Source organism: Cuculus canorus, chromosome 2, assembly GCF_017976375.1.
Source record: "Cuculus canorus isolate bCucCan1 chromosome 2, bCucCan1.pri, whole genome shotgun sequence".
In the NCBI taxonomy this organism is placed as follows: Eukaryota; Metazoa; Chordata; class Aves; order Cuculiformes; family Cuculidae; genus Cuculus; species Cuculus canorus.
The window spans coordinates 104,685,550-104,703,201 of record NC_071402.1 but is presented as its reverse complement, the minus strand read 5'-3'; the positions used below and the strand labels follow the sequence as shown (position 1 = coordinate 104,703,201).

Genomic DNA, 17,652 nt, shown 5'->3' with positions numbered 1-17,652 from the left:
GTGCTTATTAGAGAAATTTCAATTCCCAACAAACAATTTAAAGCACTACCTGATCTGTAATTCCAGTTCCTCTCTTAACTAATCAGCAACAGTAATCCACATTGTGGGACTGGGAGGTTTCTCCCCCATATATACTTACATGTGGGCTTGAAGCAGGCCACCTCATCCTGTGGGCAAGGATGTGGGGAGAAAGGCCAGCCAGCCCGTGGAACACCCTGAGAAGGACATGTCCCTTGGCTCTTGCCATGCCAGTGGTGCCCTCCTAGGGGTCTGCCATGGGTCTGATTTGGGTGGGCAACTGACACAGGAGCTGAGCCTGTCTCTGTGAGCAAATATAACGCAGCTTTAAGTAGGCTGAGTCCCCTTCTCTGCAGTTCCCAGCACCTGCCTGTGGTAATTGAAGCTCTCTTTTTTTTCACCAGACTCTTGCCTGGTACAAATACCCCTTGTCAAATGCTGCTACAGAAGTATTGCCCCAGTCTGCAGCCTCAGGACAGGCATGAGGAAGGCTGCCTGTGACCAGTTACTGCTGAAATGCGACTGTCCTGAAGAGCAGTGGTGGAGTTTTTTCCATGTTCAGTGCAACAGTAGGCACGTAGGTCTTCCCCAGGTGCCGTGGTGGGTGGTCCGACTGTGGCTGCAGGCCTCCTCAGAGCATGTTGGCTCTTTTATTGGCTGTCTTGGAAATTTCTTATGTGATCTGATGTAATTGTCGTGTGTTCAGATTAGTTCCCTAGAGGCCAGCTTTGTTTTCCTGGGTCAAGCTCAGGAGTGCCAAAGGGTGAGGCTCACTTAGTGCTGCTGCAGATAATGACAGTGCATGTGGAAGAGACTTGTATTCCTCTCCTATCTTTAAGTAGCAATTTTCTTTATCTTATCTTATACTATATCCTGTGCAGGCAGACAGGGAGTTTAAATTGCAGCTGTTTCTCTGGCTGTCTTCTCCTCTTGCACTCTTTGCCAATTTTTATGTTTATTTCAAGTTGGCTACACTGAACTCAGTGAAATTTCTGAACGTTCTTTGTTCCCAAATATCCACAATTTTCTAAATCTAAACCATTCTTCATTTTAAGTCCCTTCCTTTCAATGCTTTGACAGTGGGATTTAGCCCCATCAGTGTCCCCACCTCTCAAGGCGTAAGTACTGAGGCATTGCTCTGTCTCCATCATCCTTTCTGTGGAACATGGAGAACAGCAGTTTCCTGTCTGATAAAGATTTTTTGAATCTATGCATTGTCTTCTGATCTCCACAGAGGAGGTGTATGGATGTGCAATAGATACTTCAGTTTTCTTCTCAATATTAATAGTAGTTATTATTCTTCATAATATTAATATTAATTTATATAGAATCTTCCCAAACCAGCTGATTACCAAAGGGGGGGGGGAATCATGTGCCAAAAAAGATTTATTTAATTACTTTTATTAAAATAAAAATATCATGCATTAATATACATTAGACATTTCTGAGAACCAGTAATATGAAGACTAAGACTACGTCATTTCTGCATAAAATAAGTTGAGCTGGTAAAACTTGCAGCCTACGTGTTGGAAGGGACTGGATGGAAAGATGAAAGTGAGAAAGTAGTGGCTTTTTTTCTGTGTGCAAAGTTAATCTATAAAGACAAAAATTATTTAATTTACTAGTTGTGATATCGGGGACTTATCCAGGCTGTATGTGTACTGACAGTTCCAGGTCCTCTCTTCTTTACTGTCTTGTCAACCCAGTGTATTTTGCTCTGTTATGTTGAGGACCCTGTAATTCCTTATCTTTGTCTGCTACATGTTCCACCAGTTGGCACCGGGGCTTCATTTGACAGGCTTTGCTAACAGATTTTGCTTTCTGCCTAGTGTAGTGCAATTTAAGTCACCAGTGTGACTCTGGTTGAGAGCTGAGACTATATTTTGCCTTTCCTCACTAAGGAGTCCTGCGTTGCTGTTGCATAACTCAACTATGCAATTCAGAAAGGGCCAGCAGTATGGCTTCATAAGCCACATGCCACATGGATAGACTTTTGAGGGATTGCTTTGACTCTGCCTCTCCTATTGTCATAAAAGTGAAGTGAGAACCTGCCATGCAATTCAAAAGAGCAGCTTTTATTAGCGCCCTGATAAGCAGCACCTGGGCTTTCATATTGCACTTCCAGTTGTCACAAGTGTTAGCTGTATTATTGCTCACATTATGAAAATCCAGCACTGTGCATGCAGAGAGCCAAAGAGTCTTGGAGAGAGGGAAAGGATCCTGTTATTAGCTTCACTAAGCTCTGGATAAATCCCCAAGGTGACATCTTTCACAAAAAAAAAAATAATAAAAAAATCTAAGTCCATCAATCATTAACTCTTAATGTGAGTTCTTCTCTGGCAACAAACTCTACAAGCTAGCCACTGATTTTTCTTCTCCTCAAATACAACAGTATATTACAATAAAAGTTCTCCAAAAATTAAAAAACAATTAAAAAGAATAATATACACCTCATTTTTATCGCTCAATATACAAACAATCTTTGATCAATAGTATAAACCATTAAATCATATAAAAGTCAAGAGTTTCTTATTGTACAAATAGTGCTTTCATAGCTGGGTAACTTTACAATGCTGTGAGGGTACCATCTGTATCTATGGATATATTGCTTGACAGTTTATTAAAACCAAGACATTATACCTTATACTTGGTTGATTGCATCAAGACAAAGCAGTCTAAAAGGGGCAATGGATCCATAGGATCTCTGATTATTGCGAGGGATTTTCAAAAATCACTCAACATTAGCCTTGTTTTATACTCTCAGTGTAATCAAGTTATACATCCCATTAATTTCAAGGGGAACGATATTAGGAGTGGGGGATTAAAAAAGCAACCAAGGTACGTGAGCCAAGCCTCCTACCATTGTAGACAACTACTTCACTTATTCCCTTTCATAAAGTATGAGGATAACATTGATGACAGTTGCAAATGGACATTCTTCAGCTAGCTCCTGAGAGGTAAGGAGAAGGGTCTGGATAAATTCCAGCGTGGCTGGAAACAATGTACCGTATTTGCTACATAGGAACAAACCCTCCAACCAGTCCAGTTTTAGCTGCAGGTTTGATTTCTGGTTTTCACCTTATTAATCAGAAAAATCTATTACTCCAAGGAGAGAGGTCCAGAGAGACCATAAAGCCCTCGCTGTTGTGGCTTCAGACAGCCCCACCTGCACCGTGTAAGAGAACAAATTTCAAGTCGGTGGGGTACCAGCCCTGAATATTGGCTGAAGGCATTTTGCCTGCTGACTTCAGCGGTCCAAGAGCTTTTGCCAGCGAGGGCTCCAGTTCTCATCTTTTTTCCCTTGAGAAACCCTTTGTTCGGATGCTACTGAGGGTTTGCTTTGCTGCTGTTGTACAGCCTACTATCGCTGCACTCTTCTCTCCTCTGTTGAAGGACAGGTTGCACGCAGTACCTCTGACTGACCTGCAATGCTCAGTCCACTCAGCCACACAAGTACAGGTGATCTGCTAAAACACATGATGTCGAAAAGAGGGAGGACGCATGGCAGAAAGTAAAGCACCGTGATTTCAACTCCCCCATATAATTAAAGTAATACATAACTAGAAGTGTTATCAGTTTAAAGTCTCACTGCCTGCCTACACACTTCCTCACATAAAAAGCAGTTATCTCATCATGTCTTATCTTCACATCATTGTATTTTTTCCTGATACTGAGCCAAAACATCATGTATTGGTTTCTTTTTTTTTCTTGTCTGTGTCCCTATTCAGCTACTGCATTGAGTATAAAAATGAATTGAAATGGAGTAGAGGTTGTACGTCTGGCCCTAAAGTAAAACCTGGTCCTCATATTTTGTTTGGATTTCTATGGACAGGCTTCACCCTCCTGTCATGCCCTCCTGGCTCAGTGGAGGTCTGCCCAGCCCCAATGAACACTGGAGATCTGCAGCTTTTCCCTGTAACAAGAATCTGTGAAAGTGGTGATCAATACTCTAATTCCTTTAAAGCAAGAAAACAAGACATTACATCTTTGGTCCTAATGCAGCCCATTTAACAAGCTACTTGAAGATGTCATGTTTTTCTTTTGTATAAACTTCTTTTTTTTTACTTATAAAAATTATTTTAAAAAGGCTCCTTAGAAGTTGTACATCAGAACAAAGAGAAAATGCTTACAAAAAGAAAGCTAGAAAATGGGATCCCAATATAAAAATTTAACCAGTGGTGATAAAACATTACAAAGCATCCTTGCTAACTGTTATACACAGGGTTTGACATTTCACAAGTACATAATTTCCACCAGGAAGGAGGACATAGGTACATTTTCATACTTTGTCGTGATTCAGGTATTTTCTCACAGAGAAATGCAGGGACAGCCAGAGTACCATAACTGCTCATTTGGAGAGGCAGCAGTGGTACTAAAAGATGATGTTGGACTCTGAAAAATGAGTGCTTGTCTAGAAATGCAAAGTTTCTCCTTGGCATCCTGGAGCACCCTCAGACAGATCAAGGACACCCCAGGCACTTTGTGATGCACCTTAAGCTGTTTGGGGTCATGTAACATTATTGTAGCCTTAGGTGTACCTTTCAAGGAAGAGAAGAGACTCAACCTGTAGTACATTGGTCTTTGAACAAGTAAACTCTGCAAAAGGCTTTGCTTAAAGCCAGTAGCGGGGACAGGAGCCGTGTCTATTCCCACATATACCTGCAGGAATAGTCAGTGGCCTCTATGATATCCCTGGGCAAATGTGGCAGCTGTCTCAGGTATGAATTGGCCAGCTGTGCCCCTTCACCGGCATCATTCTCTGCACATAAACTCCTTCCTTTCAAATAAACCAGAAGACCCTAATAATGGTCCGGGGCTTCACGTAGCCGCCGAACAGTGATGCTGGTGGGGCAAGGCGTTCCAAAAACCACCAAAACTCACTGCACTGTTGCCTGCCAGCTGGAAATGAAAGCAAGTTCCTGGCCTCTTGAATGGCCCCAATGAAACCAACATGAAGAAAATTTTCCAGGCCAAGTCCCTTTGCAGCAAAACAACCCAAGGCCCAAATGCAGTCAAGTGTGCTAACACTGTACACAGATCACCGGAAAATATCGAAGTAAGATGAAGGCTCTACTCTTAACTCACATTTTCATATACTTAGCACTTATTAAAAGTCTTCAATTATTATTGCAAAAGCAGTTCCATTTTAACTGTTGCTTTATGACTGAGACACTAAGCACTAACTTATAAGTATTTTTATTTTGCCTTCCATGAGAAATGTAGTAAAAAGAGAAATGTTTATTTTCTCAATTGGTCTGTTAGCTTTTAAAAGTGGCTGTGGCCTGCTGCATTACCCTGCTCAGCTGCATTTTAAATATTGGTACTTCCTGCCCACACTGCCTGAGAAACAATGGCAGAACTTCCAAGTTACTTCTGGATGCTGATTCATGCAAGCTCTCAGGATGTGGCGTATTTATTTTTTTCTAACATTTGTGAAAACACAACTTTTATGTCTCTTTCAGTAGTCTAAACTCCACACAACACTGCATCAGCAAGGTCCCATGGAATATTGCCTCACTGTGTCTGCCTTCATAAGCACCTGTGATCTGCATGGGGCTCCTTGCTGTTACATGGTCAGTGAGCTGCAGTGGGAAAACCAGAGGATTTCAGCCGATTATTGAGTCTTGTTTTCATGTCAGTAGAAATAATTTGGTACATTGCTGTACTCTATGAGCATCACCCCGTGTAGCACCTGTGCCTACAGCAACAGCCATGGCTGCATGGTCCCATCCGCTCCCACTGCCACTGTTTTTGCCCCTTGCAGGCATTGTCCACAGACTACAAGGTACTGCCTAGTTTTTATTTTTTTTGCTGGCTTTTGAATCATTACTGAGCTGCTGATTGAAAAATCATGGCTTACAGGATGCCTGCTTACAAGAACTGTTTTACATTTTAGTTAATCCCACCAATATGCAATCTGTACAGCTGCATTCAGAACTGGTGGTCCTACTCTTCTCACAAAAAATAATACATTCAAAAAGTGATGATCTTTCAAACTTACATTGCTTAATTTTCAGATGAATCTCCCTGTTTCCAGTAATGAGTTGCTATTGAATGCCTCCTAAATTGTTATTGGCAAGCATATTAACCTCTATTAGATAATTTTCATGCTACATAGTGCTGGTGATACATACTGCTATGCCTTAGTGGCTTGTTTTAGCTAAGAGATTAAAATAAAACATCAATAAATTCTTTCACGCAATAGAGTTGGAAAGATTCTGCAGGAGAATGTGCATGATGTGATTTTTCTAGTGTTCTGCTTGGAAACATAACAGATTTAGCAAGTTGAAAATTATCTGTGATTTCTGTTAAGATCTTTTTTTGGTTTTATGTACATTCCTCCCGGGGCAGTGGGTGGAGAAAAGCAGCGCTGCTTGTGTGTACATGTTGCACGCTTGTGAGAGCAACACAACAAATCTGCTCTCAGGAATGCAAGGAGAAATCTGCCACTAATTGGACGTGGGAACTGAATTTTGGTTAGTGTTTTAAATACAAGCCAGTAATAAGCAAACATTGCATTCTCCATACCACTGTGCCTGGAACTTGGTCATGGTGACACAGATGTACCAAAAAGGACAATCTTTGGATTTTGACCCAATGTCCTGCTCTACCCGAGACTGCAGTGTGGCCGATGAACTACTGCACATACACAAGCTGCTAATGCATTTTGCACCATGTTATTTATAGAAAGGGTCATTTCACATGACTGTTCTTCTTTGTTCCTCAATAAATCTGTAAAAACAATGTTCTGAAGAACTGCTTCTTGATTCTTGACTGCAAGTGCAATACTTAAACTGAAACACAAACTGAAATATTCAAAACACACTGGTGGCATAAATTTGACTTAATATAGACTGCATATCCTCTGCAACTCAGCTGCTTATGCTACCTCCAATGAATTCTCAACATTCAACTAGTTACAGCCCTTTGTACCCAAATGACCAAATGTGCATTGGCTTTCTGATCTAGTGGTTTGATTAAAACAGCACTGCCAAGCTGCTGGTGTCTAAATTACTGACTAGATTCACACTTTAGGCATTTTTCTCCTCCCATATTCATAAGAAAAGTTAATGACTGAAGAATCTGAATGTCTGTATCACAGGCCTCTGAAAAGAGTAGCTGCATTTCCTGCTGCAATTGATTTATATTAAGAAGCTAAAACCTTAGCCTTGCCTCATCTGCCTATTCCCTGCCGATTACAGAAGATGACATGGGGTGTTTTAGAGAAGCAGTAGGGAGCCCTGTGTTTCAGAAGACAAAGCTAGTATTTTCCATCACTCCAGATTACTATTCCTCTCCTTAATTTATTCTCACTGCCCCTCTGGCATTGCCAGGATACGTAACCCCAAAGGGACGGGCAACCAGCCCTGGGCTCTGTCCCAGTGTGTTACAGCAATTGGTAGTATTTTGCCTTGAAGTGAGTAAAGCATAACACTGATACACCAAATGTATAAGGGAAAGTGATTTCTGCTCTGAGCCCCTTTAAGAAGAGAACTAAACATGCTTGGCTAGAGTTACCTGTGTTTCTTGCCCTAGTCAAGTCTAATTTAGCGTAGTTCTTCCGGTCTGTCTTGTGAATGCTCCAGTTTGCCACCATTTGCATTTCCTTGACATTTAATTAAAGTCTGTTAAACATTTGACACTTCATTTTTTCAGTTACGGCAACATCTTTAACAGTTTTGTTGAGGAAGAAAGGCATTTTGACAACCTGACAGCTGCATAAGGGATCAGAAAAAAAAAAATCTTGCATTTGACCATCAGAAAATAGACTAGCAAGCACTTCATAATCATGTACAGATGACTTTGAAGTGAGTTTCTCCTGTCAGTTTTTAGCAGTAGTGGTCAGTAGGTGATGTGTCGTGTCATTTTGCTCCTTGTGCTAGTTTTACCTGGAGTGATCCACTCCATATGCTCTGGGCAGCATCTCCCATACGTCCCCCAGATGCACGCCTCCTCTTTGTGCCAAGAAGCAGTACATGGAGCCAATTTGTAAAAGTCCGGTGGTTTGGAATAACTGTTTCTCTTCCAGGAGTTTTGGAAAAGTGTTTAGTAACATTTTTTTTCCTCCTGGTGATCTGAGCACCACAAAGCAGACCAGCAGTACAAGCATCTGATCTTGTAAAAGACTTACAAATTCTGTTAGAAACATTTATAAAAATACAGACTGTAATAAGAAATTTGACTGTACAATGCGTACAGTTCTCAAGTTCATCCCAGAGTGGCTTCTTACCATGCTACCATTTGAAAATAAAAGGAATGCATTCGTATTTCTTCTGTCCAGGATGGTCCTGCTCCATCCCAACATGTATCCAAGTGCAGGCTATGGGCCTCAGTTATTATGTGGAAATGGGCAAGAAAAGACCTAAACTACCATCAGACAAGCTTCGCAGTTTCAGCCCCCATACTGAAAAGGAAAGATGTGCTTATTGATGCATCGCAGTCACTGTTCACTCTGAGCAAGAGTCCATTCTTGCAGCAGCCAGGTGGTTCACTGAGAGTCTGGCTTGCCTTGCTGCAAGAAGAAATTCTCTATGGTCATGCTGATGCTTCAATGTATTCACTTTTTGGTGCTGCTACCCTCAAGTATTCTGGGTTCTCTGCCGCGGGAACTTTCAAGAGACCGTTAGGTTTTGTTTCCTTCGGTAAGAAGTCCTGCTGGTAGTCAGGATTGTCCAGATTTATTTGGTGGTTGCCTGCCTGGATCCAGTATGGAGAGCTCTCGAAGACTGTCTTGGCCAACGGAGACTGGTTGGTGTTGAGATACTCAGGGTTGTCCACAGCTGTGCTGTGTGAATTCTGGTAGCTGGAGTCTGTAGGGACCTTTGAGTTTGATGTGAGAGAGAAGTTATTGTAGATTGGATTCTGGACTGCTGAGGCAGATGTTTTCTTGGGCACCAACTGGTTTACGTACTCTGCAATAAAAAGAAAATAAAAAGACGAAGGAATGAAAATGAAGATATATCTAATACAGCCATACGCTTCGCTCGAGGTGTAGTTTCAACCTAGCTGCCACTTGCTCTTCATGTAAAGCATCTCAGTGAACTTCCTGGATAACCAAAGGCAGGGACTGCTGTGCTACAGCACCATACGCACTGCCCCGAAGTTCACCTTCAGGAATTCGGTTTGCAAAGCAGCAGAAAGATAGCTTGCACCACAGAAGAGTGAGGTAGCTACCGCTGATTTTAGTGACACGTGGGTGGCTACATCCCAGATACTGTTCTGAAATTGCGGCTTGGGAACTTAGCTGCCAGAAGCTGTTTCCCTACAAAAAATGTTTAGAGATGACGAAAATGCCTAGAAAATACAGAACTGGCAGTAACCGAGACTCCACGCTTCACTTCACCCTTTTTAGCTATAGCATATTCTTGTAAGGGCTCATTGGGATTTTTTTTAAGGGCATAAAGCATTGTGACTGTACAATCCAGCAGCAGGTCCCTCGGTGCTCGCTGGCTCGCTTCCCGACCACCTACGCTGCAAGTCCATGTGAGACTGTGAGCTCCTTTCTGTGTATCAAAGCAGTGAAGCTGCCAGAAAGCTGTTTATATTGCTAAAATGGCTTAAGGGGTGAGAGCTGGTTTTTAGAAGATATCTTCCCAAGTAGAAAGCTTTAAACATATAACGATGCACACAAACTTCCTGGCTAGATGGCACACATGGCAAACACAAGGAACCTGTCTGGTGAAGGAACTGAAATGAGAAATGGCCGGAAGCAGATGGAAGGTCTAGGAAAAGGATATGTGCACACTCTTCTGCTCCTGTTTACCAAGCAAAAAAAGATAGAAAGTATTTGGGTTGCTTCCTTTCTACAAAAAAAAGAACAACAGCGGTTGTTTTCACAACCAAAGGGCTTTTGAGTGAGTGATGCGGGATGGAAACACAGAAGAGGTACTCACCTGGGGCCGGCAGGAAGCTGTCATCTATGCTGTCTTCCAAGAAAGCACCTGTTGGGTCTGAGCTATACCTCTGGACAAAGCTATCTTCCCTCACAGGGTGTCCCTGCTGGGTTGGAAGTAGAGAAAAGCAGTATTAAATGGACTTCTACTTTTGTAGAAGTTGACCCGTATAGGAGAAATTGCTCCTTTTTCAAAGGTCATTCACTTACCCCGTTCCTGTCAATGCAGGTTGTAGCAGAGCTGTTGCTATTCGCACTCTTAAAAAGAGAGAGAAAGAAAATACAGACGTTATGAGAAGCAGTTCACTCTCAAAATTGCTTGGCATGTTTCCACAGAGGAAAAGTTTCATACCAATGAACTCAAGAGAGGAGTGCGTGATGTTGAAGGGCTGTTGAAAAAGCCTTGATGTGGCACGAGGTACTCATCTGCGTCCACTATATCTTCCATGTCCTCCTCCTCCATCAGGGTGCGATAGAACTTGGAGTCTGTAGGGCTGGGGAGGTGCATCCTATCATCTCCCTGTGAGACATATCGGCATGAGAGGATTGGCAGACTCCCTTCAAACCCTCATTATCCCCTTCTCTGACAGATCAAATAATTTAGCAGGAGGCATAAGATGGAAAATCTTGATCTGTGTGTTTTACCACATCTACTTAGAGTTCAGGGGAATTCGGGCCTGAAATCTCTGTCCATGCTGCTGTAGAACAGATGCATTTTTAAGAGGATCAAACTCTATTCTCCTCTCAGGACTTCAGTATGGACTGTTACTGGTCCTAGACTGGGACCAGAACTAAGAAAATGGTGACTGATCTTGAACTTCTGTTTGTGGTTCTAGCTGAATGTGTTAATACTTGGAAAGCAATGATAAATCTAACCTTAAATCTTCCATGTTTTCATACTCATAACTAACCATTTTAGGCCTTATGTTAAATGCCCACCAGATATCTTCCTACTGTTTGGTTTAGTACCTGTATAACGAGATAGCGTGGAGGGTCACGAGCCATTTTAGAGAACTCTGCTATCAGTTCACGAAACTTGGGACGGCTGTCTGCATCAATCATCCAGCCTGGAATGGTGACAGGGAAAGCAATGCACAAATTAAGTTGTTATGGTGATCAAACACAAAGCTTAAAATAATGCGTAATAGCAAAAAGAGCAGTGCCATGCATGAACAATGAAATGAGTTATTCATAAGGGACCATCAATAAAGAGTTCATTCACTAGCCACTGGTGTGAATTTCAGCATTAAAAATACATATCTTGGTAGTTTTGGGAAGAATGAAGGAGGTCATAAAACTCCGTGCTGGAAAAGCTCCAGGCTGAGCCTTGTCTCCCCTCCTGCTAGCCTGTTTTCACGTGGGCAGGCAAGTCTTACCTTGAGTGATAACAATGCATCAGTCCTGAGGATAGCAAATGGCTGGCCAGCCTGGACTGGTCCAAATTAGGCTCCTCTGAAAAACGTCTTAAAGGAGGGGAAGCAAGCTAACTTTAATAGGTGCCTACAGAGGTATGGCAATTTGACCATCTACTCACTGCACTGCTTCATGAAATCCTGGGAAGTCTAAGGCAGAAGCTACCCTCTGTACAGATGTCTCCTAAAATTCAAAACATCCTCGCTGGGGACATTTTGAAAGATTAACTTACCAAAGTTGTGTTTAATTAGCGAACAGACTTTAACAAAAACAAGTCCTACAGCTTACTATGGATCAATGCTAGAAGAGATTTTGAATATACAGACTGGTGGTTTTAAATGTAATATTACTGAGGAAAAACACACTTTCTGTTATCAACTAACAGATGAGCTGATGTAGAGACTCTTGTGTTTAAAATTAAAAATAATAAAGGTCAAGCTTAATGTGTCTGGAGTAACTCACGAGAAACAGCCTATCCACAGCAATGGAGAAATAAGGGGATAATATGCCTTTGAAATATGCATTAGACAAAATATCATAATTGCTGGTGACTTTCCACCACACTAGGAATATTATCCCCTGCTAATTCAAGAAGAAGTCTGTCTTGCTTTTAGACAGAGTGAAGCATTTGGGAGTTTGCTTCTGTTGCAGAAGTAGCATCTACTGTTTCTGAATTTATCTGAGTTGCGTATGTTTAAATACTGTTTCTTAAATAAAGAAGAATCTTGTGCAATAACTGTGAACATTTCAGTTTATACTCTCTGCTTATAAAAGAGTTGATTGGGAATCCTGAATTCCTTTAGACAAGATGGTACAGCTTCAACAGGGTCTGCACTGTAGCCTGCAAACATGGGTCAAGCAGAGCAGTGAAAGATGTGCAACTGAGTCCTGTGGCAGAAGGAAAGCTCAACCACCAGATCCTCCCACTCTGGCATTTAAATTCACAGTAATGATATGAGAGGGGATGGGGACACACCACTGCTTGTCTTTTAAAAGCAACAGGTACCCGATTACATGCCTGGAAAAATGCCTCTTTTCTACACCTGGACTGGCCTTAAGGAAAGGTAATGGGCTGAGGTGTCAATAGAATTCAGCATCTCTGCGGATGAGTTTCTAGGGCACTGCTTTTGGGTCTGGGCACCTCATATCCAGGCCAGGTGCTCATATCTGGACCTGGTTCCTGCTTGTCTTGCCAAGCACAGGATCAGGCTCACTCTGTGTGGTGCCTGTCCCAATGAAGCAACATTTAGGCTCTCCAGGATTCCCCAAAAGTGCTGCACTATGGGATGTTGATGGTAGCATAGCTCCTATTTCAGAAACAGGTACATTTCACTCTAGTGAGAAGGTCTTAAATGCCACCTAGTGGGCTGCTTATCAGCATCCTCACAGTAGCAAGCAGGGATGTGGCAGTCATGGCCTAGAGATGTGCGGGAAGCCAGGTAATAAGCTGACATTTTAGCAGCTGATGGATGGAAAAGGTATTTGAGGTTCAGAAGCCTTTTGATGTGCCACAAAAATGGCCAACAAGTGCTTCAGAAACACTCAGCTCTTGTGCTACTTTACTGCCACAGCTGTGTTCTGAAAAGGGCCCACACGAAAATGAGGAAGAAATAGGATGAAGATCTCCGGATCCTCATGTGCACTTGCCATTACGGTGATACCTGTGTTCCCGGCATTCCTTTAGTAAAAGGAGTGCATAATCCATGTGCACCATTGTTGGGGGAGGTGTGTTACTGAATTAATGGGGAGCCCAGAGGAGAAGTCAGTGTGAATCTTATTTTATAGACATACAAAACTAGAGTATCAAGTAAAGAGGGTGGTGTTATACTAATTTATACTGCCTGACAATATCAGGCAGTGGTTAAAATAACTGACAATATCAGTCAGTGGTGTGAATGGTGGAAAAAAACACATTAATTGACTGAATTAGGCTCCTAGCTAAAGCTCAAGTTACATGAACACACTTTAGTTCGGCACTCTTTTCACATAACCCTATTTCTGTGCAATCACCAAGAATACAACATTATACAAATGCAACATTGTGCTACTAATTGTGCTACTAATTTAACTTAGGGGAGCTCCCACAACCCCAAATGCGAACTCACATTTGACCATGATCATGTACACATCGATGGTACAGATTGGGGGCTGGGGCAAACGCTCGCCCTTCTCCAGGACAGAGGAGATCTCACTGGCGGGGATCCCATCGTACGGCTTGGACCCAAATGTCATCAGCTCCCAAACTGTCACGCCTGCAGAGGGGGAAGAGAAGATCGTGAGAGAGGCTTTGCCGTGAGCTGGGTGCAGAGAAGCAGTGAGCAGAGAAGGCTCTCCTGGAGGCACTGCATACCTAGAGTCTCACTCAGGAAAGGCATTTTCTGTCATGATTTTGAAGAGAGACTAATTAATAAAACTGTTTGAAACGATCCTGCTTGCCTTTAAGTTTTTGGGTTTTGCCTTGGTTTTTTTTTCTTTTTTTTTTTAAAAATCTCAGTTAGTATCTCAGTGTTGAACTTCCCAGAAACTTCCCAACCACAAAGGAAATGCAGGTTACCACCTCCTAAATCCAACCCAGCAAGTGGTTTTAAATATGGAGCCTGTCGTTTTGTTTGAAAACAATCTCTTTGGAGACAAACAAAAGCAGTTTTTGAAAGATGTGTAAACCAGCTGCTTCAGTGTCGTTTGCTGACATACCACGTACACTTGTGATGTAGCTGTTTTGATTGTCTGGTATGGTAGCTTAGGATACAAAACATGATTTCAGATGCCAAGATACATAAGTGGATTAAGAGGACCAGAGGCTGTACTCTTCCAAAAGGACACAGGATCTGACCATCTGCATTAAGTATTTTCCAGGAATATAAAAGCCCATGGAGTGGATATTTTGCAATAAGTTGCTTTGAGAAGTTTCCTTTCTGCTCCTCTTTCTCTGAACTATACCAAATGTAAAATGAATTCTCCAAGGAGGTTGTCACTTTACTTCATTTTTAGCAATGGTTTTAAGTCCTCCCTCTAGTTACACGGCTTTATTGTCATCCCAGTTATATTTCACATCAAGTTGCTGAAGAAAAGCGTCAGCAGAACTTCAGCAAAGGGAGCAGAGTCTCCTACCTGCAGCCTCTGTCACAGGAGGGCTCATCATCTGAAAGCATATTCTGCGCAACATCTTATGCCTCACTAGCATGCAATTTCATGGGAATTTTACTTTGTTGAATAAGTGATTTGGGCCCATTGTCTGTTTAATCTCTCAGTTTTCTCATAATAGGAAGAAAAATAGGCTCTGTCAAGTCACTAGCAAATCCTGCAATTTTCCAACCCATTTGCAGTAATTATAACTGGTTTTAGACTCACCATAACTCCAGACATCACTTTGATGAGTATAAATCCGGTGTAAAATTGATTCCAAGGCCATCCATTTAATAGGAACCTAGGAAAATTCACAAATAAGTGTTAAGATGCTGACGCAAAATTTATCAGCAATATTTGCCACCAGGTGGTGTTTAAACCAATAGTTTCATTGCAGAAGGGATAAAACCAGCCAACAAACAACACAACTATCCGAGTGGTAGAGCATGCAACTTTTGAGTCCCTTATTATTATTTTCATCGATTATGTCAAATCTGGAAACTTGTGAAATATAAGGCATATTAGAAATGTCTCTTAAAGTTAGTTTTACAAGATTCTTAAGAGTCAAATTACTATTTTTTTAACCTTCTATCATAACAGGACACAAATCAAATCTTTATCTGTATGAGAAAGATAGTTCTGCAGTCATATGGTTTCCATTTATTGTCTCTGCAATATTTGCAGGCAGCTTCTCTTTAATTTCTCAGCAGGACACATTCCCTCCATCAGCACGTAGTACAACACGGAGGCGTGTTGAACCAAGTTTGACAGGTCTTTCTTCTGCTATAAATATACAGCATTCCCTTTCTTTTCATAAACTGCACATTGTTACTGGTGTTGGCTACAATGATTAATTCAGCCATGTTTTTTTTGGTTGTTTTATTTTTTTTAAATGTTTTTTTAATAATCTCACTTTTTCCCAGACATTCTGGGTGGGAATTTCAAAAGCATTTGCTGCTCTGCTACCTCCGCTCCCACTGCAGTTCCACTGGCCTGATGCTGCTTCAGCTGATTTCAGAGGACTCCCACAGGCTTCAAAGGCAGCACGCTGAGACAGCAGCTGAGCGCTTTGAAAAACCCACTCGCTTTTTTCTCCCTGTTTTTAAGGTTCGTGCAAGGCACAAGCACTGCTGAATGTGCAGCGGTTCATTCTCCAGTACGCTTTACCTTGCCTCCCTCAGCGTGATACTCCTTCTCATCGGCACCAAGCAGCTTTGCCAGCCCGAAGTCTGTAATTTTCACATGTTGAGGAGTCTTAACAAGGACATTCCTGGCAGCAAGGTCACGGTGCACCAAGCGACGCTCCTCCAAATAGTTCATTCCCTGCAATATGACAGACCATGGATAGGCATCACATGCTTTGGGCTTGGACGTGCAAATGAGATACTATGCTTCAGCTGCTCTGTGTATGCACGCCACCATAAACACATGGTAACCTATCCTCCTGTCAGAGAAAGGCTGGCTGTTTCAATTTCTGTGAAGATTAATTCAGGATGAGGATGTGTGCTTGCACAGTTACAAGAAGTATCTATTGTCCTTCAGGAACCTTTCTGTGTGTCCACTTGTCAGTGCTGTCATGGAGAAGAAAGGGACATCATGTATAACAGGGGATGTGGTTCCTTTGGGATTTAGTTCAAGAATTATAAAATTGGGACAGGACTTACTTGCAAATAAGCATAGTGTAGAATTTAACTATCAGCTTCCATACACACACGGTCCAATCCTACAGAGAGTATGCAGATGCTAATGGCCTGGGAGAAGAGCCCAAGCAAAGATAAATTAATTGTTCAAAGTTACCAAAACTGCATCTTGTTACAGTGTACTCTGCCTGCTCCTTGCCAACAATAAGACATCCCACTGCAAAGGTGAGAAAAGGAAAAAAAATAAAAAAAAAGTTTTATGGCTGAGCTCAGAGTTGCATCTATTTTCAAGTCTTCTTCCAAAACACAAGTTCTTCAAGTTTCACTGCCTTCCATGATTAGACTGGGTTCACCCCAACATACCTGCTTTTTTGGCACAACTGGCTCTCAAGGAAGAATATAAATAATTATGCTGGTTTCAATTTTAAGGTATGAATCCAACAGCTGCTTTTCTGACCACGGAGATTATTCCCCTTTCCCTCAACTCCAATCTCTTGGTGTACGGAATCAAGAAGTTCACGATTTCTAAGTTTCCTACAAGATCCTTTCTAAAAACCACAATTATTCCCAGTTCGTAGGTTTCTGTTGGCGGCAGCTTACGCGTTTGTATTTTTATGGAGAATTAATAATAAAGTACTTCTAACCCACAAAGTTAACACCAAAATGATTATGTTGATGTGATGACAGAGCACTGGAGGGAATAATTCCCTTCCAGCCTCCACCCCCTTTTCTAAGCCCACTGCTAACCTAGACCACCATCGAATCCTCCACCCAAGTTCCCCAGCAGAACTTCACCCATGTGCTGCTAATGTTGCCAAAACAAGCCACCCAAACAAACTGGCACAATGCCACTATGAGAGTGCATTTAATTACAGAAACACATCTTTATTGAACAGAGCTCTTCAAACAAAAACCTTCAACTGCTGACACAAACCAGACTGTCTTAAAAAAATAATAATCACATAATCTAGCCCCAGTAGGACAAAAAATTTCCTGCTAAGCATGCCTTGCTGCAGAGACCTATTAAGACGCAGAGGTGCTGAAAGGCAGAATATCAGTTTCACACTAAGCTGTTTAAGATGCTTATATCTAAGTGACTTGCGCATGTGCGTAATGGTACTCTGAAGATATTGAACTGCTCATCTAGGAAGTTGAGTAGATCTATAATTGTCTTCAGGCCTGAGATTTAAGCCATTTTTCATCATTTAGTGTAAGACCAATGTGTTCAAAGAGTTGCTTCACAGTGTGTCTGCACATGGAGTGTCTATGCTCTGCCATAACATTCTGTCTGAAAGACAGGACGCCACAGCTCAGTAAAACACAATGTTTGTAAAAGATGCAAAGAAAACTTAATTCAAAGCTGTGAAAACAGAAACAAAAAAAAGCTTCCCAGGGAACTTGCCTCCTGCTGGTTAGTTACCAGACATAAATATATTTGTTTCAATTCTTTTCCCCCTCCAAAAGCACATTTTTAAAGTCAGAGAATGTCCAAAATTCTGGCAAGACTTTATCAGAGTAGTAACATCAGAGACATTGTGGGAAAAAGCTTTACATGAGATTTAC

At 41.8% G+C, this 17,652-nt stretch overlaps 1 protein-coding gene across 2 annotated transcripts in view; it reads right to left on the bottom strand.

Moving 5' to 3' along the window:
- Positions 1–1,423: 1,423 nt before the first annotated feature.
- Positions 1,424–17,652, bottom strand: part of EGFR (epidermal growth factor receptor) — a 161,476-nt gene continuing 145,247 nt past the window's right edge. The window contains exons 21-28 of one of the 2 annotated variants that reach the window (XM_009568498.2): positions 15,617–15,772; positions 14,675–14,750; positions 13,429–13,575; positions 10,880–10,977; positions 10,263–10,430; positions 10,121–10,168; positions 9,912–10,017; positions 1,424–8,930 (exon numbers count right to left, since the gene is read on the bottom strand). In XM_009568498.2, the coding sequence (XP_009566793.1) occupies positions 8,554–8,930; positions 9,912–10,017; positions 10,121–10,168; positions 10,263–10,430; positions 10,880–10,977; positions 13,429–13,575; positions 14,675–14,750; positions 15,617–15,772 (1,176 nt within the window). In that variant the 3' untranslated portion in view covers positions 1,424–8,553. The remainder of the gene's footprint in view (positions 8,931–9,911; positions 10,018–10,120; positions 10,169–10,262; positions 10,431–10,879; positions 10,978–13,428; positions 13,576–14,674; positions 14,751–15,616; positions 15,773–17,652) is intronic. The other variant, XM_054058141.1, reaches the window with a different exon arrangement.